The following is a 23,574-nucleotide window of genomic DNA, read 5'->3' on the forward strand; positions in this document are numbered from 1 at the left end:
AAAAAAGTCACATCAATCTATTAAAATCAAAATACCCATTGGCGTTCAGATTGTATTTTCATGGCAACTGGAAGAGCTAGGCAGTGTGGCTTCCATGGAAGAGGAACTGTTTCAGGGAAACCTCCAGGGACTGCTGCTGGGGCACAGTGGGTTAAGCCGTGGCTTGCGACACCGGCATCCCCAATCAAGAGTGCCCGGTCCTCGCTGCTGTGCTGATACACTCAGCTCTCAGCTGATGCGCTCGGGGAGGCAGCAGAAGATGGCCCCAGTGCCTGAGCCCCTTGCAGCGCATGGGGGAGACCCAGATGCAGTTCCAGGCAAGCTCTTGTGGCTGTTTGGGGAGTGAACTAGCAGACAGAAGAAGATCCCTCACCCCCCACTCCCTTCTCTGTAACACTGCCTTTCAAATACATACACTTAAGAAAGAAAGAAAGAAAATCTAGAGAGAGAATGCAAGGGAGCCATGGAATTCCTGTGCTGCCTCTGTATCTACAAGGTTGCAGCTTGCCCTCCAACAGGACGGCCAGTGCTTGGAGCCTGCGCCTTCAGGACAGGTCAGGGCATGGGGCCCCCGTGGGACGGGCCTGCAGCCAGGATGCCCCAGGATCCTCTGAATCACACTGGAGCAGTTTGTTCTCTCATATGCCTGGGTTACAGCTTCCCGTGATGGCCAGGCAGAACAGGTGTAGGTGTATGTGTGTGCGTGTGTGTGTGTGTCACTGAGCCCCCTAGTACCTGCTCCCAGGTAAGTCACAGGCTGTTACAGGCTGCAGTTCTGGGTGTGTGTGTGTGTGTGTGTGTGAATCTCTCTACTCTCCTGCCTTGAGACCCTTGACCCCGCCACCCCCCTCCACGCCCTGCCCCCAGGCCACTGCTTTCTAGCCACTTCCCCAGTATCCTCTGGGGTGGGGGAGGTGGAACACAGGCGCTATGGGCTTTGCTAACATCCAGGGTTTCCCGTTGCTCTGCTCTGAATCAGCACAGCTCTGGCCGTGGCAGCATCAGGGAAGGGAGAAACACGGAGGAAAGAGGGGGCTTGCAAATCCCATTTCTCAGCACCCAGGCCACACATTTCCTACCCAGTGTCCCCGCGCGGCCGCTCCCAGGCTGTCATCACTCGTGCTGCAGTCCTTATGCTGAGCCTCAGCCCCACTCCCACCTCAGTCCTGGGAGCAGAGGGCAAGTTTGGGAAGGCGAGTGGCCGTGGAGGATTCGGTTCCTGACTCCCGAAGTGTTCCCCCTAGGCAGTGTGCACCAGGCTGATAGCACTGGGCCTCTTGGCCCGTGCAGGGGAAGCAGGCGGTTACGGAGCGTGTTGGGCTACTTCCCTGACCCCTTGTAGCCTCAGCTTTGCCGTCTGCAGCAGTGGGGAGATGCACCAACTTGGTCGCTAGCAGCGTGAGGAAGGTGTGAGTCGCTGTCCCGGTACGCTGCCTCTTGCATTTCGTTGCCCCAGACGCTACGTACAACAACACCGCTGCCCCGGCGAACGTTTCCCAGGAGCCACAGCTTTCACTGGTCGGTGGCCATAGGGCACGGCTGGGATCACGGCCAAGGGTAAATCAGGAGTACTTGGGCCCTCTTTTGGCAAACAGAAACCCAAAGCCACGATCAGTAAGAATAATCATCATTTTTCAGAGGACACATCCTGGACCGCATTCGCCGCCTCTGAGCCCGGGTACCTATTACGGCTGAATTGTGCGTCCTCACCCCAAGGTGAAGTCCTAATCCTGCTCCCCAGCACCTCAGAATGTGCCTGTCTGGGGATAGGAAAAGAGGTAGTTAAGTTAAATGAAGTGAGCAGACTGGGCCCTGATGCAGTCTGTCCAGTGTCCTTGTAAGAAGAGGACACAGACACACCAAGAGGGGAGACCAGGGAGGACAGCCAACAACGGGGAGGGACCTCAAGGAATGGACCCCGCAGCCTCTTAGTGTTGGACGTGCAGCTGCCAGGCAGTGAGAAATACATTTCTGTCATTGAAGTCACCTGGTCTGCAACCGATTGTTATGGCAGCCATGGCACAGGCACCACACCACCGTGACGTTGCAATCCGTGTCGTAGGGGTAAGAAAATTAAGAGGCAGAGGGAGTCCCGTGACCAAGAACACACAGTTAGAACGTGGTCAGCTGACGCTTGTCTCTTGGGCAGTGCTCTCTGGCCCTCTGCCCCTCTGCCCCCCGGAGTTAGATCACAGTTCCTTTCCCACCATGTGTTTGCTCCACAGAATGTTCCAGTGCTGATAGAAAAGTAGGCGCTCTCGGTGGGCAGGGGGCTGGCCTGTCTTACCCCGCTCTCCCCAGTGTCCGGGAGGGTGCCTCAAGCCCCAGGTGTTCCACGGCTGAATTGATGTAATTTTTTTTTTTTTCTTAAGGCACTAAAGTAGCATACTCACACCAGTCATCAAGTGTCACGGTGTGTTGTGATGGCCAAGGTGAATGTTGCCCTCTGCTGATCTCGTCACCATTCTCTTTCTGTCCTCACCCGGTGAATATTCGAAAGGCAGCTTCTCCACAGGTGCTTCCTGGACAGCTTCTGTGACTGTGTTCTCTCTCGAGGTTCTGTTAGTGGTAGTCCTCAGAATCTTCGTTCATGGGAGCTGAGCTGTGCCCATTCACTGGCACTTTGGAGCAGGGTCGTGACAGCTTCCTGACTCCAGGCACCACTGCCTGCTGGACAGAGGCTGACCTGGCTGTACAGGTTGAGTCTCCCTTATCTCAAATGCTTGGGACCAGAGGTATTCTGGAATTTGGAGGTTCTCAGATTCGGGGATGTTTGCATATGCCAAGTACATAATGAGGTATCATGGGCGTGGAACCCAAGTCTAAACACAAAATTCATTCATGTTTCCTATGCACCTTATACACAGAGTCTGAAGGTAGTTTCGTACAGTATTTTAAGATTTTTATTTATTTGTTTGGGAGGTAGAGTTACAGACAGTGAGAGGGAGAGACAGAAAGGTCTTCCATCCACTGGGTCACTCCCCAAATGGCTGCAATGGCCAGAGCTGCACTGATCCAAAGCCAGGAGCCAGGAGCTTCTTCCTGGTCTCCTGTGTGGGTGCAGGGGTCCAAGCACCTGGGCCATCTTCCACTGCCCTCCTGGGCCATAGCAGAGAGCTGGATTGGAAGAGAAGCAGCCAGGACTAGAGCCGGTGGACATATGGGGTGTTGGCGGCTCAGGAGGAGGATTAACCTGTGCCACGGCACCGGCCCCTCATACAGTATTTTTAACGCATGTGCGTTTTGACTTGCAGGCAGTCACGTGAGGTCAGGTGTGGCATTTTCCACTTGTGGCGTCATGTTGGTGCTCAAAAAGTTTGAGATTCTGGAGAGTTTAGGATCTCAGATTTTCAGATTTGGGATGTTCAACCTGTCCTGGCTGCCATGTGGATTACGAAGCTGTCGAATGATCCCAGTGTTGTCTCGTTGCGTAGTTGGGCTATCGTGGACCTGACACTGCATGCAGGAATGAGTTCTGATACCAAGAAGCTCATGTTCTACAAGGCAAGATAACTCAAAGCAGAAATGTCAAGTGTTAGCTCAGCCTGAGAATTAGGGTTCCTCTTGAAATTCCCAGGCACTTGAGTTGAGTGTTGCACTACAGAAAGAAAACAGCAGAGCCCTTGGTGTGAATGAGTTGATGTTCCCAGTGTAAAGCCCATGTGAGTGACCACGTCACGTCCACTTCCGCACAGAGCTGATCCCAGGGCAGTGAGACCTCAGACCCAGGCTCTGTGCTCCAGAGAGCGGCAGCCTCACTCTCCAGTTGGCACAACCGTGATGCCACCTTTGAGTCCTCTCCACCTCCTAGGCGCTCACCAGGGCAGTGAAAGCAGAAGTAATAGTGGAGTTGGGGAAGTCAAAGAAGACAGAAGCGAGCACCCAGGAACAGCCTTTGGTGTCACTGGAGGAGGGCAAAAGCCGTGAGTGGCTGCAGCCTCCATACCATCAAAGCATCCACACTGACTAAATTAGAGGTTGGAGCAGAGATGGGGGGGTGGGGGATGGATTCGTCTCTCGGGAGACGCTGTGAGCAAGGCCAGCCCCACCTGTGCAGCGCAGCAGCCCCAGCCCTGCGGGCAAAGGTGCTTCCTTCCCCTACAGTGATCCAGGGTTCTGTACATTTTAAGTGGGATAAAGTATTTTTGCCTTAGGGCTTTTCACACATTTTTCTCATGCACAGGAAGAGTATGTCTCTCATTACAGCTCAGTACTCACACGTGCGGCCAAAGAAGCAGCCCTTATCCTGGCCAGGGTTGGGACTCGTTGAGGGGCAGGGCACCCAGGCTCTGACAGCTGAGACGTGGCCTGTGCTGGACCCGGAGCAGGTCTTTGAATTCATGTAGGCCAACGTTTTGCCTAACAGAAGAACGCAGAAGGCATGCTGCCGTCTGTGCCTTTACAAAAAGTTCATGAGCAATGGAACTGAAAGAGAAGTTTGTTTTCATACAAGAAGATTTTGAAATCCATGCATAGCTTCATAATGTGCATTGTTCATGAACTTTCCAAAGACCTCGCGTGCAGATGTCAAAATTTCTTGCAGTGTAATCGACTTATCTTTAATTTCCACTTGTTAATCAACTTTGTGAAGCTCCCACATACTCCTTATTTTTCTGGGGTACAGGGGCTCTCTGAAGATAAACCAGTGTCTCAGAAGGAAACTTTCCTCTGCTACCTTTGCGTTGCTGGTCCTCTGGCATTTTTTGTGGGTAAAGGAGAGAGATTGATACTCGTAGCTTTTAGTGATTTTACAACTGCACAGTACACTTACCAACATTTTATTTATCTTATGATCATTATACGAGGGTCCATGCATTTCCTGTAAACTTTCTATGAGAAATTTGAGTGGGGTTTTTTTTTGCACCGAAATAAAATTTGATTTTTTTAAATTTGGGAAGTAGAGAGTACATGAGAACGCACCCCCGGGGGAGCATTGTCATCTCCCCAAATGCCTACAGCAGCAACGGCTGGGCCAGGCAGAAGCTGGGAGCCAGGAGCTCAGTCCAGGTCTCCCACGTGGGTGGCAGAGGTCCAGCTCTGAATCATCACCTCCAAATGCCAGGGTCTGCACTGGCGGGAAACTGGACTCAGGAGCTGCGAGTGGAACCTGGGTACGCCCATATTGACCACGTGCCTTAACCACTAGGCCGAATGCGCACCCCGTGGCTTAATCCCATTTCCTTGTCGTACCCTCCCAGGTTCCAGACCACCGCGGACCTGCGCCCAGGTCCCTGCCCAGCAGGAGTGGGCGTCGTGCCCGAGCACCCACTGAGCCCCTTGCTGTGTCTCCACAGGCCTCGGCAAGACCCGCAGGAAGCCGAGCGCGCGCGACGCGTCCCCGACGCCCAGCACCGATGCCGAGTACCCCTCCAACGGCAGCGGCGCCGACCGCATCTACGACCTCAACATCCCCGCCTTCGTCAAGTTCGCCTACGTGGCCGAGAGGGAGGATGAGCTGTCGCTGGTGAAGGGCTCGCGCGTCACGGTCATGGAGAAGTGCAGCGACGGCTGGTGGCGCGGCAGCTACAACGGGCAGATCGGCTGGTTCCCGTCCAACTACGTGCTGGAGGAGGCGGACGAGGCGGCGGCCGAGTCCCCCAGCTTCCTCAGCCTGCGCAAGGGCGCCTCGCTGAGCAACGGCCAGGGCGCGCGGGTGCTGCACGTGGTGCAGACGCTGTACCCCTTCAGCTCGGTCACCGAGGAGGAGCTCAACTTCGAGAAGGGAGAGACCATGGAGGTGATCGAGAAACCCGAGAACGACCCCGAGTGGTGGAAATGCAAAAACGCGCGGGGCCAGGTGGGCCTCGTGCCCAAAAACTACGTGGTGGTCCTGAGCGACGGGCCGGCCCTGCACCCCTCGCACGCCCTGCCTGTCAGCTACACCGGGCCGGCGTCCAGCGGGCGCTTCGCGGGCCGCGAGTGGTACTACGGCAACGTGACGCGCCACCAGGCCGAGTGCGCGCTCAACGAGCGGGGCGTGGAAGGCGACTTCCTCATCAGGGACAGCGAGTCCTCGGTAAGTGCCCGCGCCGCCCTCGGTCCCGGCCACCCGCCACCCCCACCCCCACCCCCATCCCCGGGGTCAGACAGCAGGCAAGGGAGAATGCCAGATCCCAGCAGTCTCCAAGGTGTAGTTAACTTCTTACAGCGCATTCTCAAGTGTTCTAGTGTGTTTTTATCACTTCCCCTCTTGCTGTCATGAACTTACCGATTTAGCTTTATCATAGGGATGCGTGCATGGGAAAAAAACATATAAAAATGACCTAAGGGTACTTCAAAAAAGCTCATGGAATATTTGATGCAAAAAATTGAATTCCATGCATAGTTTTTTTTTTCCCCAAAAGGTGCATTTTCACAATGCGTGTTTAGGTGCAAAAAAATGTTTGAAATCCACGCATGCTTTTTTCATAATGCACATTTTCCTCCTATGCATTTTCTGTGAACTCAACTGAAATACCTTCATCACAGGGACCTGCAAAGGGTCCGTGGAAGATGGGCATCACTGTTTACATTGCATTCTCCACAGCTTTCTGAAGCCTCCTTGTGTGGGGTTTGCTGTGGACGTGGTTTTAGGCATCCAGGGGGGAGGGGTGAAGGGGGCGGGCTGGGAACTGCCCCCCCCCCCCAGAAAAGAAGGGGCGACTACATGTGTGCTGTAACATGGACTCTGCTGTGCCCTGGCCTTGTCAGAGCGTGTGAATATACACTGGGAACAGCAGGTGACTGTGGGGGCTCTTGGTCAGCTGGAAGGTTTGCGGCTCTGCAGCCTGCCCACTTGTACATCTGCTCTGGGTGTGCCGAGTGTTCGTTGGGGCCGCCTAGCCCTGCTGGAGGGAGGACGGTGGATGTGCGAGGCTGCGTTCTGCTCAGGGAGCTGGTTGTGCCTCTTTGCCAAGGCTCCTCTTTTCCCGTGCTGTGGCCTCAACCAGCCTTTTCCCTCCCGGTCTCTGATTCTGCCCGAGTGAAAGGCGCTGGTGTTGTACTTTGTTCCTGCTGAGTCCAGGGCACACAGCGTGTTCTCAGTGGGGCGGGAGCAGCCTTTTGTCGGCTGGCTTGTTTTTCTCTGTAAACCACGTATAATCCCAAGGTCATGTCTGCGGCAGGCTTTGCCGTGGAGTCCGTCTTAGAAAAAGCTTTTAAAGCACTTACAGGCTGAAGTGAAAAGACAGCCACGGTTCTTGAGAGGTGAGGTGTGTGTGTGTGTGTGTGTGTGTGAAGCTGAGTTGGAGGTGCGAGGTCACTTGACGGTTGACAGCAGAGCCACTTCCAGCAGGGGGCAGACTTGGGGGTGTTGGAAGGTTTTCAAGAATTGGGCCAGGGTCACACAAGGCAGCCCTGTTGTGTGTACCTTATGGAAGCAGCCAGTTCGCAAGTACCTTTCCGCAGTCAAAATCCCAAAACAAGGGTTTTGAGGATAAAGTCCGATGTATTCAACTAGGCTTTGGTTTCATTGGTAAATGCACACCGTAAGGCCATTAACGATGGGTACTTCAGAAAGCCGGTGGGTGCGAGCAGGTGTAAGACACCTGCGCTCCCGTGTCGGAATGCCTGGATTCGGTTTCAGCTCCTGCCAAAGCAGACCCTGGGAGGCAGTAGTAAGGTCTCCATGAACCGTTTGAAGACCCCACGCAGGTGCCGTGTGTTGCGACAGTCAGGGTGTGAGAAGGCTCATCCCTTGCCAAGTCAGGGCACCCTGGGGACTCCTGCTGGCTGATCCCCGAGGACTGCAGAGAGGCAGCTGGGCTCTTGGAGCCATCTCAGCGGAAAGCAGACCTCTGTGGTGCGAGCTCGTGGTGGCGCCGGCCGCAGCCTTAGATGTGGCTGGGAGTTAACGGCCTCTGAAATCGGAACTCAGAGGTGTTCTTATCACGCCGTGGAGCTTACCGGCTCTGGCCAGACATCACAGGAAATCGCTCCCACGGACGTAAGCTCTATGCAGCGGCACTGCCTTTAGATCCCGTTGGAGCTCTTCAGGGAATGAAGGGTGGCGGCTGTGTTCTCTCTTCACGCGGAAACTTCTAGAAAGCACTGGCAAACCAGTTACACGGTGAAGTGCTCAGTCCGGAGTGCTGAAGGGACAATTATAAGTCAGAGTCAGAGAGGGTAGACTTTAAAATTTGGGGTGTACAAGAGACTGTGGTCAAGACACCCACATGCCACCTCGGACTGCCTGGGTTCGATACCCACCCCTGGCTCCCGACGTCAGCTGCCTGCCGATGCAGGCCCTGGGAGGTAGTGATGGTCCCAGTCAGTGGGATCCTGCCGTTGTGGGCATTTGCAGTGAACCAGCTGATGGGAGTCAGCTCTCTTTCTCTCCCTGTCTCTCTCACTGTTTCTGACTGTATTTCAAATGAGTAACGATAAAGAAAAACCCAAGACAGGAGTTGTATACCATGTGTTGGGCCTTGGATGCTGGGGCTATGGGGGCAGAACAGGCTCACCTGGGCCTTGCACCGTCTTGGGCTGAGGCTTCCTGGGGCCTGATGCTGTGTGGGGCAGCTTATCCCTGGGGATCCTTGCTAACGTGCGTGCCTTGGGCCAAGGGCATATCACAGGGGGCTCTGTGGTGTGTCACCGGGCCAGGGTTGCTGCCTGGTTGTTTATAACCAAGTCTGTTCCCTCGACCCCTTGCTTATTCTTTGTCCACCGTCCACTGCCTCCCACTCTGTTTCCTCCCCTGCCCCTTGTCTTTTTTTCTCGCGCACTTCGACGTTTCTCGGCTGAGAGCCTGGCTTGCACAGGCACTGCCGGGTCATTGAGAGCCCTCAGGTTCATGATCAGACGTACGTGCAGGTTGCAGTGTTTGGGGACAGAAAGGTTTCCGAGGGGTTCAGCCTTAATGCAGGGCTCAGAGGCCGCGCCTGCATTTTACCTCGTCCTTTTTGGCTGACTGCGGAGCTGGGACCTGCCGTAGATGGAGGCCACCATGGGAAGTCTGGCTTCTGAATAAAGCATGGCAGAATATCCCAAGTGAGGGGCCAGCTTCGTGGTGTAGCAGGTAAAGCTGCTGACTGTAATGTTGACATCCCAGATGGGTGTTGGTTCGAGTCCTGGCTGCTCCCCGTCTGATCCATCTCCCTGCTAAAGGCCTGGGAAAGCTGTGGAAGATGGCCCACGTGTTTGAGCCCCTGCGACCCATGTGGGAGACCTGGATGAAGCTCCTAGCTCCTAGCCTTAGCCTGACCCAGCCCTGGCCATTGTGGTCATCTGGAGAGAGAACCAGCAGATGTAAGATTCTCTCCCCCCCCCCCCCCTCCTCTCTCTCTCTTTCTCTTTTCTGTAACTCTTTCAAAGTAGACAAATAAAGAATCTCAAAAAGGATATTCCAAGTGACTATATTATAAATGAGCTAGACTCTTGGTGGACAGTATTTTGCATTTACAAAAGCTTTTTACATTTTGCTCTTTTTCTGTTTTGAGGCATGAAAATAAGTCTTCCTCTTGAGTACCTAGAATCTTTTTTTTTTAAGGAGACAGGTGCATCGCTTAGGGAAGAAAATAGAGAGTGCGCAAGCGAGCGAGCCGTGTTTCAGGAGCAGCTGCTGGACGTGGGCTGCGTTAGTCAGTGAGGGAGCCTGTTCAGCTCCCTTTCCCACCCTGCACCTCAGTCCCCGCTGTTTGTGTTTCCGTCCTCTCTGGTTGGCATCTGTCCTTAGCGACTGAAGGACAGAGCAGTGTTTCTTAGTCTCCAGATTCAATGCCCATACTTCCACCTGGGACCCATCCCTGCCTGAATCGGGGAAATTCAGAACTCCTGCCTGTCCGCCGTGAGCTCATCGGCAGTCCTGGGGGTGGTGTGTTTTGCGCACACTGATTGCATGGGTGTGCCGAGAAAGCTGCACGTGCCCTTAATTCCGCTGCTGGGACTCTGTGTGGTGTTTTCTCAACATCCTTGGACAGGGTGTTGAGGGGGGACAGGGGACAGGTCACATGGGGCTGAGAAGGTCTGCAGAGCCAGCAGCCAGCTGTTTGGGAGGCCAGGGTCCTCCCTGAGACTTAAGATCCCAAAGAGAGCACGGCCTCTTGGCTGTTATGTCCCACATCAGAGTTTAGGTACGAACTTTTTGGCATACAATACGTTTGTTTCTCATAGAGCAAAACTGTTATCTACAGATAACTTAATGCACATGTTGGCTACCCTAGAAATATGTGGATGTTTTATCTCTCTTTTTAATCTGTGAACATTATTTGGGCGGGAAATAAAAGAATTAGAAGAGCCCCTTGCTGTATTCTATTTATTTTTTTTAATTAAACTTTTATTTAATGAATATAAATTTCCAAAGTACAGCTTATGGGTTACAATGGCTTCCCCCTCCCAAAACTTCCCTCCCACCCGCTCCCTCTCCCCTTCTAATCACATCAAGATTCATTTTCAATTCTCTTTATATACAGAAGATCAGTTTAGTATATATTAGGTAATGATTTCAACAGTTTGCCCCCATATAGCAACACAAAGTGAAAAAAAATACTGTTGGAGTACTAGTTATAGCATTAAATAAGAGTGTACAGCACATTAAAGACAGAGATCCTACATAATATTTTTTTAAAAAAATTAATTTTCTATGCCATTTCCAATTTAACACCAGGTTTTTTTTTTTCATTTCCAATTATCTTTATATACAGAAGATCGATTCAGTATATAATTAGTAAAGATCTCATCAGTTTGTACCCACACAGAAACACAAAGTGTAAATATACTGTTTCAGTACTAGTTATAGCATCACTGCACATTAGACAACACATTAAGGACAGATCCCACATGAAACCGCACTGTAGTCGTAGACGTCGTCATTTCTAGTAAAACGCTGTTCTCAGGCGCTTTCATCCGTCTGTCTCCCTGCCTGGTGATTCTCACAGGGCAGTGCGTGTCCGAATTCCCCCGGGGCTCCTTAAAACCCAGGATGCTGCTGGGCCCACCTGCAGCAGGCCTGAGTCAGGGGCTTGGGGGGCCTGAGAATTCCAAGTTGGAGCACATTCCTGGGTGATGCTGAGCTGCTGTTCCCTGTTGTACATTCCTATTTTCTGTCTGTCTGTCTGTCTCTCCCTGCCCCCTCCACCCCCCGCCGCCTTTATCTGAGAGGCACTGAGAGAGACCTCCCATCCGCTGGTTCACTCTCAGGATACCTATGAGGGCTATGGCTGAGCCAAGGACACCACAGAGAACCAGGACCTCCATCCCAGGCCTCTCGTGTGGGTGGCAGGAACCCAGTGACTTGAGCCATGACCACGGCCTCCCAGGGTCTGCATTAGCTGCAAGCTGGGGTCAGGTGCTAGAGCTGGGGATTGAACCCAGGTACCCCAACAGGACACCTGCATCTCCAGTGCTAGGCTAAGCATCTGCGCTCTTAATGCATGGTTTTAGACATTTTATAGCAGTTATTAAAATACCATTTCTGCATAGTGGCGTATTACTAAGAATGGTAAAAGTGCCTCAGTGTTGGGGTAGGCACTGTGGCACAGTGGGTTAAGCTGCGACCTGCAGCGCCAGCATCCCCTATGGACACCAGTTCAAGGCCCTGCTGCTCCCCTTCCAATCCAGCTCTCTGCTAATGCACCTGGGAACGCAGTGGAGGATGGCCTGATTCCTTGGGCTTCTGCACCCACGTGGGAGACTCAGAAGACGCTCCTCTCTTCAGATTGGCCCAGCTCCGGCCGTTGCAGCCATCTGGGGAGTGAACCAGCAGATGGAAATATTCCTCTCTCTTTCTCTCTCTGACTCTGCCTTTCAAATAAATAAATCTTTTTTTTTTTTTTTTAACTACCTCAAGGTGAAAATAACTGTCCTGAAGTTTTATTTCTTGTGGAACCGTTAGCTTTTGTTCCGTGGAATCTCCTTGTGGGGTGTTACTGTGTTGTTTCTTTAAAGGCTGACAGTGAACCGGCTACTTGCGCTGTGTGTTTCTCTGGGGGCACCGGGAATCCAGCTGGGGTCAGAGCCGCGTGTGAGCTGCTTCCAGGTGCAGCCCAGAAGATGTGTGACTCCGGGGCTTCCTTCTGTGACCTGCGGGCCAGCGGCAACTCCCTGGGTTGGCCCCGTGATCCCTAGGTGTTCCCTCGGTAGCTGAGTCAGGTTCAGGTCACCATGAGCAGTGCTGTATGTGTCTTTCTATTTTCAAAGACAACCAGTTCTTTGTCGGTGTCAGCTTTTCTTCCTATTTGGCCAGGGCCAACTGGAAGTTTTAAGCCTGGGTTTTTGTATCATGTCTAGCTTGGAACTTGTTGAATTCTTAAAGTGGGAGAGATCTACAAGATCACCCGTGTACGCTCATCTCTAGGAGCTAAGAGCTTGCAGCCCGTCAGATGGGTCAGAGCCCTTCGAGACGCACCCAGGGCAGCTCTCCATTGCTCACCTGCAAGCAAGCAGCCAGCCAAAGCACACACCCCTCCCTGGGGTCTGTGATCAGCCTTGGAGGCTGGGCTCCTTCCCAGAGGGCTGGGGTGGCAGGTGCAGCCTCACTCCGACAGGGCTCTATGCCCACCCCCTTCCCCGCTGGCCCTGGTCACACGCAGGGATTAAAATCACAGGTGATGAGCGTACACAGGGAGGGCAGAAAACCGGTGAGGACCTGGGAACTTCAGCTTAGCCAGCCCTCCCAGTGAATTTTTAGACTGAGTTTTATTTCTATTGCCTTACGTGTAAGAGAAAGAAATAGTCCTAAATCTGTTTGTACCTCTTTTTTTGTTTGTTTCTGGAGGGTAGGAGACAGAGAACAGCAGAGAGCCATCTGTTAGCTGGAACTGTGGGGACTTGGAACGGGTCTGCCAGGCGAGTGCAGGTTGAAGGGGTGCTCAGCGGATGGGTGTGGTGAGCTTCTGTGCTCCACTCGAGGCCACCGTTTCTGGGGGCTGTGCAAGCGGCCTCTCTGTCCCTCTGCTGTCCCTCCACGGGCTCCTTCCTCCACCCCAGAGGGAAGCCCCTCTAACGTGGAACTTGTTATTCTTAAAATGGTTGAATCCTTAAGATGCTCCCTCCTCCCTCCACCCATCTGACATGTGCACACTTCTCCCCTTTGCTGCAGGAAGCCCCCGTTGACCCACAGGCTGGGCCCTGTGCTGCTAGGTCTCGGGGTTACAGAGCGGAGGGTGTGATTGGCACTTCCTGGGCTGTGTCACCCCATCAGAGGCCACGTCAGTGCCAGGATCGTGTATTGTGTCTGTCGTGCCCGGGAGCCATGGTGGGACTCCCAAGAAACAGCTTCATATCAGTTGGATGAACTGTCCAGAAGAGGCAGAGCCTCCCTTGGTAGACAGACGGGGCCAACGTTAGGCTGAGCTTCCTAGCAATCTGACAGTCACTAAATTAGCAAAGAGATGGAGTCACCGAGATCATTAAGGTTTCTTTGAACTGTGGGCTGTTTTTTTAGCAATACACAGACATACACACACAGAAATACAGAGTAGGGGGCAGGGGAAGCTCCAGGGCCCCTGGCTCCTCCATCAGGCTTATGGTGCTGTGCATGTGGTTGGAGTTAGTGGGGTTCAACCAGGGGGCTCACGGGAAGCTCACGGGAAGCTTGCAGGCCGGCACACACCCTTCTCCTTACTGGAGAGACCCATGCCCTCTCCCCACCAGCCACGAGGGCATTTCTGGCATCCTTTAAAGACACTTTCTTTGCAATTCGCGGGAGAAATTCCACAAGAAGTGGGAAGGGTTGGTCTCGCGGCGTGTGTGGCAGGAAGGGTCCTGGCCAGGCTGGGATGGTTTCTGAAGTGTTTTACTAATGCTCCTGCTCCTGACTTCAGCCAGAGAGGGCCCTGGGCATAGCAGCGGAGCCAGTTGGTGCTGTAGCAAAGCATCTTGGAAAGGTGGAGAAGAGAGTGACTCACAGAACATGCACTTACTCATCAGCCAGTAGTAGCCTCGATACCCAGAGAGTTTGGGGATCATTGCTGCCTGTGGCCAACCCCCAAGCCGTCCCCTGGCTCCCCAAGAAAAGCCAAAACTGGTCTAGGCACCGCAGGAGAGGGGGCAGCACTGCTGTTCCTGCTGGGATGGGCAGGCCCTGCCTCAGGCTTCGCAACCTCCCCTGCCAGCTCCCTGCAGCTCCTCCTCCAGCCATAGATGGCGCCGCTGGGCCCCGTCGGGGGCCTGTGTGTAGGGAGGAGCGCAGGGTCTCCACCCATCACAGTACTTTGGTTTTGTGCTATTCCCACCAGAATTTCACAAGTCTTTTTAGACCAGCACAGAGCTTTCTTAAAAGGTTTTTTTTGTTTCTTTTTCTGTTGTGCCAATATACCGTATCAGCTTTCTGTTACTAGAGTGAAGTGCCTGGGGCAGGCTAACTTTATAGGGAAAAGAGGCTTATTTTTGCTTATGGTCCTGGTGATTCGTGGTCAGGAGCATGTGGGCCCCCTCAGTGTGGCCCCTGGTAGAGTCCCAGGGTGGCACAGGGCGTCACATGGCAGGAGGCAGAGTGGTCATGCCTGTCATGTCCACCAGGATGTCCTCATGGGATTCCACCACCCTAGCAACCCATTCTGACCCCCTCCTGTGAGCATCCTAATGGGGTGTGATGGGTCCCACCCATGAGTACTGTTAACAGCACACTTTGGGGGCCAGACCCCCGAGTTCAGGGGGATGAATGCTGAAACCACAGTAATGTCTGGATCGTAAGGTTTACCAGTTGGCCGCTTTGAGTGTGTAACTCCAGGGGCATGGAGCACAGTCCCATTGTTGTGTGCCACCATCACCACCGTCCATCTCCAGGACTTCATCTTCCCAAACTGAAACCATGAACCCGCCAGACACCCACTCCCCCCTGCCCGCCCCAGCCGCCATCTTGGGGCTATCCTGGGAACCTGACTGCTCTGGGCCCCTCCCGTCCGTGGAGCCACAGAGTCTGTGTCCTAGCCTGGCTGGCTTACTTCCCCCAGTGTGGCCTCCTCGAGGTCCATCCACGTAGCAGCACATGTCAGCTATCTTTCCCTCGTCTTTGAGCCCCAGTGAGACTCTTTCGTATGCATGGCCCACACAGATTCATTCATTTGTCCATGGACACCTGGGTTGTTTTCACCCCTTGGCTGTTGTGCAAAGATCTCAAGTCTCCGCGTGCAGTCCTTTTATGTCTGTATCCCGAAGTGGGGTTGCTGGATCCGATGGTATTGCTACCTTTAATTGTTTGAGGAGCCGTCGGACTGCCTTCCACAGCGGCTGCACCAGTTCACATTCCCTCTGGCAATGCCTAAGGATTCCAGTTTCTCCACATCCTTGCCAACATTTGTTGCATGCGCTCTCGCTCTCTCGCTCGCTCTGTCCTCTGATGGGGAGGAAGTGGCTTTGATTGGCAGCAGCACATCACCTCCTATCCTCAGCTGCTCTTTGGCTTGTCCTCATCTGTCAGCATGATTCTCACCTTTTGAGTTGTATTCCTCTTTGAAAGTCCTTTATGGCCCTCTGTCTCCAGGTACTGTCCCTGTGCGTTTCCCTCACGGGGCCTCCACAGTATGGCGGGAACAGCCAGCAGTCAGTGTTTCAGACCCTGTGGAGTTGGTGATATAGAAAGCTCTTCGGTGTAAATTGGGGGAGCGGGGCGCTGTTGTGGAGCGGTGGGCTAATAAGCCAGTGCTTGCTACTCTGGCATCCCATATCCGAGTGCCAGTTCAAGCCCTGGCTGCTCTGCTCCCAGTCCAGCTCCCTGCTAGTGCACCTGGGAAGGCAGCAGAAGAAGATGGGCCAAGTCCTTAACCCCCTGCCGCTCACGTGGGAGACCTGGATGGAGCTCCTGGCTCCTGACTTCGGCCTGGCCCAGCCCTGGCTGTTGCAGCCCTTGGGGAGTGAACCAGCAAATGGATGATCTGTCTGTCTCTCCTTCTCTCTCTGTTGCTCTGCCTTTCAAATAAATCTTAAAATCAGTGGGGCTGGCGGATAGCAAAGCTGCCACCTTCAGCACCGGCATCCCATATGGGTGCCTGTTCGAGTCCCCACTGCTGCACTTCCAACCTTGCTCCCTGCTGATGTTTTGGGAAAGCATAAGGCCTTGGGCCCCTGCACCCAGGCGGGACAGAAAGGAGCTCCTGGCTCCTGGCTTCAGATCAGCCCAGCTCCGGCCATTGTGGCCATTTGGGGGGTGAACCAGCAGATGGAAGACCTCTCTTTCTGGCTCTGCCTCTCTATGTAACTATCTCTCAAATAAATAAAAATAAATCTTAAAAGATGAGGTAGATGAGAGTTTGGGAGCTGTTTGGTGATTGATTGTCTTTTGCTTATGGAAGCGTTGACTTCAGAAGCGAATGAGAATGTCGCTCCTTGATGGTGGCATACCTGGAGTGGCTTCAGGCCCGTGACGCAGGCATTCTCAGCTATTGAGCAGGAAATGCTGGTGAGGCTCGTGTTGTCACACCTGGAGATGAGGAGCTCTTCTCGCTCGGTCACAGACAGTGTTTGCAGCTGGCAGTAGTAGTGCGGGTGTAGACAGTGAACTCCATTAGACAACCAGGGAGAGTGACCTAGCAGAATGACGGAACTGAAGGGTAGTGTTCCTGAGATAAGAACAGTCATCAGTGGGAGGCAGTTTGCCTCTGACCCACAGGTGCTTGCATTGTCCTTTGGGGAAGGCCTACTTTTCTGGACAAAAGAGTTTCTTTTCCTTAAAGAAGTGAAAAAGAGAAAAAGAATCCACTTACCAAGTTAAAAGGAAAGAACGATACAGCTTTTGATAAGAAACCAGCAAGGTGACCTCTCACTGGGGGAAGGAAGGGAGTGTTGAACGTAGGTGCTTCAGTGCTTGGAGGCCTCAGTGGAACCAGAGATTGGCCCAGAGCCCCCGTGGCCGGCCCTGAGGGTGCAGAAAGGCCGTTTCTACTCTCATCTTTGCTTCAAGTCAAAGTTAATGATAAGGAGAATTGTAAGGTTATTACCAACCCAGGGGTGCCTGCGAGCCAGGCCCCTCCCTCCCCCCTTTCTCTTCCTCAGGTGCAGTGACATGAACACTTAAGCTCCAAGGGGTGCAGGAAGAAATAAAGGATATTGAAGACTGTTCTCTGGGTCTGTCTTTCCGCCCTCCTCGTTGAGAAAAGCATGATTAAATCTTGGGCGAAGGCGAGGAGGATTTATTTGACCAGGATGTCTGTTTTATAAAAATGCAGAGGGGCTTCTGAGCAGGATTTGAGGCTCTGAGCAAGCTGGTGACGCTGTGGAAACTGGATCAAAGAGTGAATTACCCGATGTTGCTTTCTAAAAATACTTGTCGCGAGCAGAAAAAATTGCAAGGAGATGAGGTGCGAGAATTACCCAAAGGGATACATTTTGGAAGAGATGGTCAGAGTTGGAAGTTCTGAAGTCATTGCATTGATTGAACACCGGGTACTCTGAGCCCAGCGCAGGGGTGGGGAGTTAAATCAGGTTCTTTGACAGGGAGGGCATATATCCAAAGGGAAGACCCAAAACCTAAACAGAAACAGCAGCGATCATAAGGGCTGTGAGAAAGGTTCGGGTCTCACCAGCTCATTCATTGTCCCTAGAGTCTGCTTGGGAAATTTCTTTCCGAATAGAAGAGTGAATGGGTTGTACTGCTGGTTCATTCTTCAGCTCTGATCGAAAAACTCTGAGAACAGCAAAATCGTCCCTTGCAAGGACCAGTCAGAGAAGAAGCGAACAAATGGAAGTGGTCTGTTGTGGGAGACTTTGTGGAGACCCAGTCCTCCGCAGAGAGAAATGGCGCCCAGTTAGCGTCTGGAGAAGGCAAGGGAAGTCAGGCTGAGGGGAGAACGCACCGACGTAGGAACGGAAGGAGGCAGGTGTGCGGGAATCCGAGAGGAGGACCCAGTCTGGCTGCATCTCAGGCCCAGCACGCGATGTGTCAATGCATGCTGGCTCCCAGCGGCATCTGCGGGTCCTGCCCTCCCCAGGTGGAGGGTGGAAGGTGTCCCGGCTTCCTCTCCGCAGTCTGTGAGCTGCTGTCGAAGCCGCCTGCGCTGAGAGGCCTGGAGGGGTTCCCTGCTTCGCTGCTCCTGGTGTGGTCCGCTGCCCTGGTGGACAGCCAGGCACGGCCGGAGCACGGCACACGGGAACGGGAGTGACCCCTTCATGGGATCACTTCCTGCCTTGTGCTCTTCCTCTCTCTGGGGTGGCCCTGTCTCCCAGTTTCACAGGGCGAGAGCCAGCACACACTCCGCAGTGTGTCCCGGCCAACCTGTTGGGGAAATTGCCCGCTGGGCGTGACTTGGAGCAGACCCAGGCTCCTTAGGCGGAAACCAGAAAGAATCCACAGACTGGGGCCCGTCTAGCACAGGCTGCTTTGCCCCCAAATCACGTGCTCTTTCTCTTGGCTTCCCCCCCCCCGCCTCCCTCCCTCCCTCCCTTTTTCTCCTTCTTTTCTTCTTTCTTTGTTTCTCCTTACTTCTTTCTCTTTCCTTCTCTTTTTTCTTCTCTCTCTTGCTCTCTCTCTCCTTTCTTTTTCTGAGAAAGAGAGACTCTCCCATTCGCTGGTCCAGTCCCCAGAGGCCTGCGGCAGTCAGACGTGGGCAGGGGCTGAAGCTGCATCTCTTCCTGGGGGTTCCCACACCGTTGGTGTCTGGTCTCCCTTTTATTTCAGTTCTCCGACGGCACCAGCATCCCCCAGAGGCTCACTGAAATGCGGTGGCTGGGGGGTGACATCACAAATGCCCCAGCCAGTGTCTGTGTCAGCAGGTCCGGGGCAGGGCCCGAGAGTCTGCTCTTGTGACAAGTTTCCAGGCGACACCGGTGCCTTCGAGTCGGGAACACACTTGGAGAGCCTGTGGTCTCGTGCGTTTTCAGGCTTCCTACGGTGTCTCGCGGTGTAGATCAGACATCTGTAACCCGAAGTCCAGAATACTCCAGAATCTGAAACTCTGTCACACATGGAAAATCCTACACCACGAAACTTTGATTCAGGCACAAACTTGTCTAAAATATTGCAGGTTATGAGTGCAATGTGTACGTGAAACACAGGTGAGTTTTGTGTGTAGACGCGCGTCCCCTCCCTGAGATAGCTCATTATGTGAGTGCAAATATTTCCAAATCAGAACCCCAAAACAGGCCTCTGATCACAAGCATCTTGGATAAGGCGTGTGGCGGTGTGTCTGCTTAGGACGTGGGTTGTTCGATTTCGGTTTCTCGTGGAAGATCTGCCTGTTAGGAATTAAGGACAGCCCCAGACCGTCAGCCCTCCTGCTTGGCACAAACTGTTTCCGCAGCCTGGACTTTTCTACTTTCTGCCTGGTAGCCCATGAAATTAGAAAGTACCTTTCGTGCTGCATCGGTTTTACTCCTGTAACACACACAGCTGCGCGCACACACACACACACACACACACCCCATGATGTTCAATTAAGGAGCCGTAACGAAAAGCAAATTCTCCTATTCCAAAAGTCATCTCTTGATCACTTGGCTTGATTAAAATTGGGTGCATCGAGTCCTCACGGCAGCTCGCTCTCCAGTGCAAAAACTGTGTGAAATCCACGCATGTGCTACAGTCTGCAAAGAGTTCACAGAACATGCGTATGATGAAAAAACTATATGTGGATTTCAGAAACTCTGCGCCAACGTAAAATGCCGTGTGCCGTGCATTTTTTAAAGTGCCCTCTGATTTGCGGCTGTGTGTTGCATGCGTGCTGGGCAGGAGGCCAGGCTGAGTGTCGCGGTCCTCCAATACTGCTGATGTTTGGAGCTTGCCCGTGTGCACCAGACCTGTCGGGCAGTGCCTGGTTCCGCTTGTTGGGCCTTCAGTACCACACACAGCCGCCCACTTGGACGGAGACAGCGGGGTGAGCTTGCGTTGTCTTGTTCAGCCCTGTGAGCACGGTCGGGCTTCGAGGGTGCGCAGGCCACACGGTGACTCAGGAGGAGGCCGCCTGGTGCCGTGTGGATGTGCATGTTGGTGGAGCAGCTTGGCCTGAGTGTGCCATCCAGGTCTGACCTTCCCCCTCACCCTCGCCCCCCTCTAGGCGCTGTGAAAATAATAGCTGGCCTGCATCCTCTTTGGAGATGAACCTTCTGGGCTCTTCCTGAAGTTTCATTCACCAGTATTTCCTGGGGGCTCCCCCAAGGCATTCGGGTAGCATGGAGTTAGGGCCTTTCCCCTCCAAGGCTTATTCTTGCTTTGCTGGTTCTGGGCAGAGGGACAGCAAATAGGGTAACTATAAACTCCGTTGTCTCTGTCTGCCTGCTATGCTAACAGCTGTGGCTGGTGCCTGCGCCCAGCTGCCCTGTGCAGTGTGGATCTTCTGAGACACCCATGCTCCCCAGTAGGCGCCCATGTGGGCTCTGTTCATCCTTGTTTCCAGGCTCTGCTCCCTTCTCCTCAGAAGAATGTTATTTGAGGGCTTTTGGAAACTTGTGGCCAGAAGTCTGGCTGCGAGGGAGGTGGAGGGAGGGTAGGAGCAGAGCTTGTCCCTAGGAATTACGAGAGCAGAAAGTGAGTTGCAGACCTGGGTTTGGCTGCTCTATGTTGTGGCGTGGACTTGGTGCCACATAGCAAGCCACGGAGGAGACAGCTGACCTCGTGTGGGGCTGGTCACGTGGGGGAGCGTCTGTACTTTGAGCTTAAGGGTATGATGGACCACGCAGAAGACAGATGGCCAAGAACAACATGGCCAGGACTGCAATTGGCACTGAGGTTATGCTTTAGGCTCATCGATTGGGACCATAGGCAGGGGCCAGGTGATGCAGCTGGGGGCGGGGGGGGCTATGAGGGGCTGAGGTCACCGAGGGAGGCCAGGACCCCTCCACCTTCCCTTCACTGCTGAAAACCAGACAAGGCCCTCCTCCCTTTGTACACACCAAGCATCTTAACCAGCGTCTTAGCCACTAGGCCAGACACCTGCCCTAGGCGTTTATTTTTAAATGGCTTAGACTTAAAAAAAAAAAAAAAGGCTCAATTTCTAATAGTATTAGAAGTCAGAAGAAGGGAAATCTCTAGCCTCTGCCTGCGTGGGAACCACTTGTCTTAAATTCCCAGTTTCTCAAAAACAGCTCGGGAAGTGAAAAGTGTTTCCTCGCATTCGGGTTAACTCGGGTGTCTGTCCCACGTGTCAGAGAAGGAGGTGCGCTCAGCACTGAATACTCAGCCTATGAAGTCACACTGGTCCTTGAGCAGGGGGTCATCGGGCGGAGCGGCAGGTGCCGTTGTGGACACCTGCGCCGCTGGGAACCCTGTGATCCCGGGGGTGTGGCCCGTGGGGAGAGAGGCGGAGTACCCCAGAGCGTGCAGCCCGCGCCCTCTCGGGCCCTGGTGTAACCTGTGCTGTTTGCTCCCGCAGCCCAGCGACTTCTCCGTGTCTCTCAAAGCGTCAGGGAAGAACAAACACTTCAAGGTGCAGCTCGTGGACAATGTGTACTGCATTGGGCAGCGGCGATTCCACACCATGGACGAGCTGGTGGAACACTACAAAAAGGCCCCCATCTTCACCAGCGAGCACGGGGAGAAGCTCTACCTCGTCCGGGCGCTGCAGTGACCTGTGCCGTGGGCCCTCGGGTCGGGGCCGCGCCGCGCCACGCCCACCAGCTCCGGGCGCCACCACCGGGTGCGACCATCCCTCCTGGCCGGTCTTAGAAGGAGGCGGAAGGGCCGAGTGTCTTCACTTTATTTCTCTCCAACTAGTGGCAGCAGCCCTCTGCTCACGTGGAGACCCTGGGCGCGGCTAGAGGGCCGCCGTGCACGCAGCCAGGGCCCCCAGGCTGCGCAGGCCGAGAGGGAGCTGTCCAGTGCCTTGGGGCCGTGCTTGCAATAAAGAATTTTCCTCGAGAGGCAGTCTGCAGCGGAGGGACCCGGTGACTCAAGATAAGACACGCGTTTTGGTCGTTGACCCCAAAGTGTGCCATCCACGTAGTACTGTTTGCTCTTGCCTGTGGCTCCTTTGAATTTCCTTTGAATTGATGTATTCAATTCTCCAAGTCCTACGTATCTGTAGCTGGTTGTTGACACTAATGCGGGATGATTCCGGAAGACAGCTGATCTGTGGGGGAAGCGGAGCTACCAACACTCCACACACACACACACATGTACACACCCACACACGCATACACACACGCACATGCACGCTGTATACATGTGTGTGCATGTCTGTGTAGGTGTGTGTATGTACTTAAATATTTTATTTGCTTTACAGGGAAATTTTTCAGGGTTTACAGAAGAATATGTGATTGGTAGTCAGAGACACAAGATGTTTATGAAGAAATCGTGTTCTTTTTTTCCTTTACGTTTGAACTTCTTTATAGTTTAAATATACAGTCTTGAGATGGCACATTCCTACGATGGAAGAAGGGGTCTTGCGATCCCCTAAACTTGCATACCCAGTTTTTTTGAATATTGTAATAAAAAAAAAAGTATTATGACACGATCCTCTGTGCGTTTGTCTTTGGGGAGACGCTGACTGCTGTCGGGGAGGGGTGACCGCTGTGTTGGGTGACTTCTCCCAGCTTTATAGGGAGAACCGGGCTCGAGGGAGGGTAAGGAATGCACTCCGTGTGACTGTCTTGTCTTCTTGCCACCACGTTTTTGAATATTGAAATAACCCCTGCTAACGAGGGAAACTCCCAAGAGAACTCCAATAAGCTTGCTCTTAACTTCGCTCTTTGGGAATCGCTGGCTCCGGTCGCCAGCCAGAGTCTTTGCATTCCCGGTGCCCCTCCTGGGACGTTGCACTGCGGCTCTCTCAATCTGTCCGTGTTTAGTGGATGGCGGCCGGCCACATGCCAGGCCATGGGAGTGCAACTCGCGGCATGCGGATCAGCGCCCTCTTAGTGGACCAGGACTAATGCACATAGCGGGCCCCTCTGTGCCCGCCACCACCGTGATCCCCATTGTAGAGACCGAGACGGTGAGGCATGACGTCACATACAAGGGGATGCAAACCCAGAGTTTTGGAAGGAATTCCAGAGCCGGGCGGTACGTCCTGACTCTGCCATTCTTGTTGGCTTTGAGTTCATTGATTCTTTGGTTGCCTTTCACTGTGGTCCATTAGAAGCTGATGGAGAATGAGGCTGGCAGCCCCCCCACCCCCAGTCATAGTGAGCTGTAAGAGGACGCTCCCTTCATCTCTCTCAGAGCAGCAAACCGCCCTGCGATTAGAGATGCGGCTGCAGTCTCTGTCTTCCACCAAGACAGGCCAGGGGATGGCACACCTGCCCCCCCAAAGGAATGTGGCTGTGGGAGCAGCAGGGGGCTAATGGGCATTAATTGGTACCTGGGGATTTGTAAATTTGCCAGAGCATTTTTTTTTTAAGTTTTATTTTTATTTATTTGAAAGAGTTAGAGGTAGAGCCAGAGAGAGAAAAAGGTCTTCCATCCACTGGTTCACTCCCCAAATGACTGCAATGGCCAGAGCTGAGCTGATCCAAAGCCAGGAGCCAGGAGCTTCTTCCAGGTCTCCCATGCAGGTGCAGGGGCTCAAGGACTTGGGCCATCTTCCACTGCTTTCCCAGGCCATAGCAGAGAGCTGGATTGGAAGAGGAGTAGCCGAGACTCGAACCAGTGCCCGTGTGGGATGCCGGTGCTGCAGGCCATGGCTTTAACCCGCTGCACCACGGTGCCAGCCCCTAGCCAGAGCATTTGAATGGGCCTGTGTTAGAAGATTTACACCACCATCCTGTTCATCATGGCCCACCAGACCGGTT

General features: G+C 53.5%; 1 protein-coding gene across 5 annotated transcripts in view; it reads left to right on the plus strand.

Annotated features, from left to right (window-relative positions):
- The window catches only part of NCK2 (NCK adaptor protein 2), a 160,062-nt gene extending 137,770 nt beyond the window's left edge, over positions 1–22,292 (plus strand). For all 5 annotated transcript variants that reach the window (XM_062210039.1, XM_062210037.1, XM_062210040.1 and 2 more), the window contains 2 exons: positions 5,295–6,016; positions 21,219–22,292. In XM_062210039.1, coding sequence (XP_062066023.1) covers positions 5,295–6,016; positions 21,219–21,413 — 917 coding nt within the window. In that variant the 3' untranslated portion in view covers positions 21,414–22,292. The remainder of the gene's footprint in view (positions 1–5,294; positions 6,017–21,218) is intronic.
- Positions 22,293–23,574: the final 1,282 nt, after the last annotated feature.

This window comes from Lepus europaeus, chromosome 13 (genome assembly GCF_033115175.1).
Source record: "Lepus europaeus isolate LE1 chromosome 13, mLepTim1.pri, whole genome shotgun sequence".
In the NCBI taxonomy this organism is placed as follows: domain Eukaryota; kingdom Metazoa; phylum Chordata; class Mammalia; order Lagomorpha; family Leporidae; genus Lepus; species Lepus europaeus.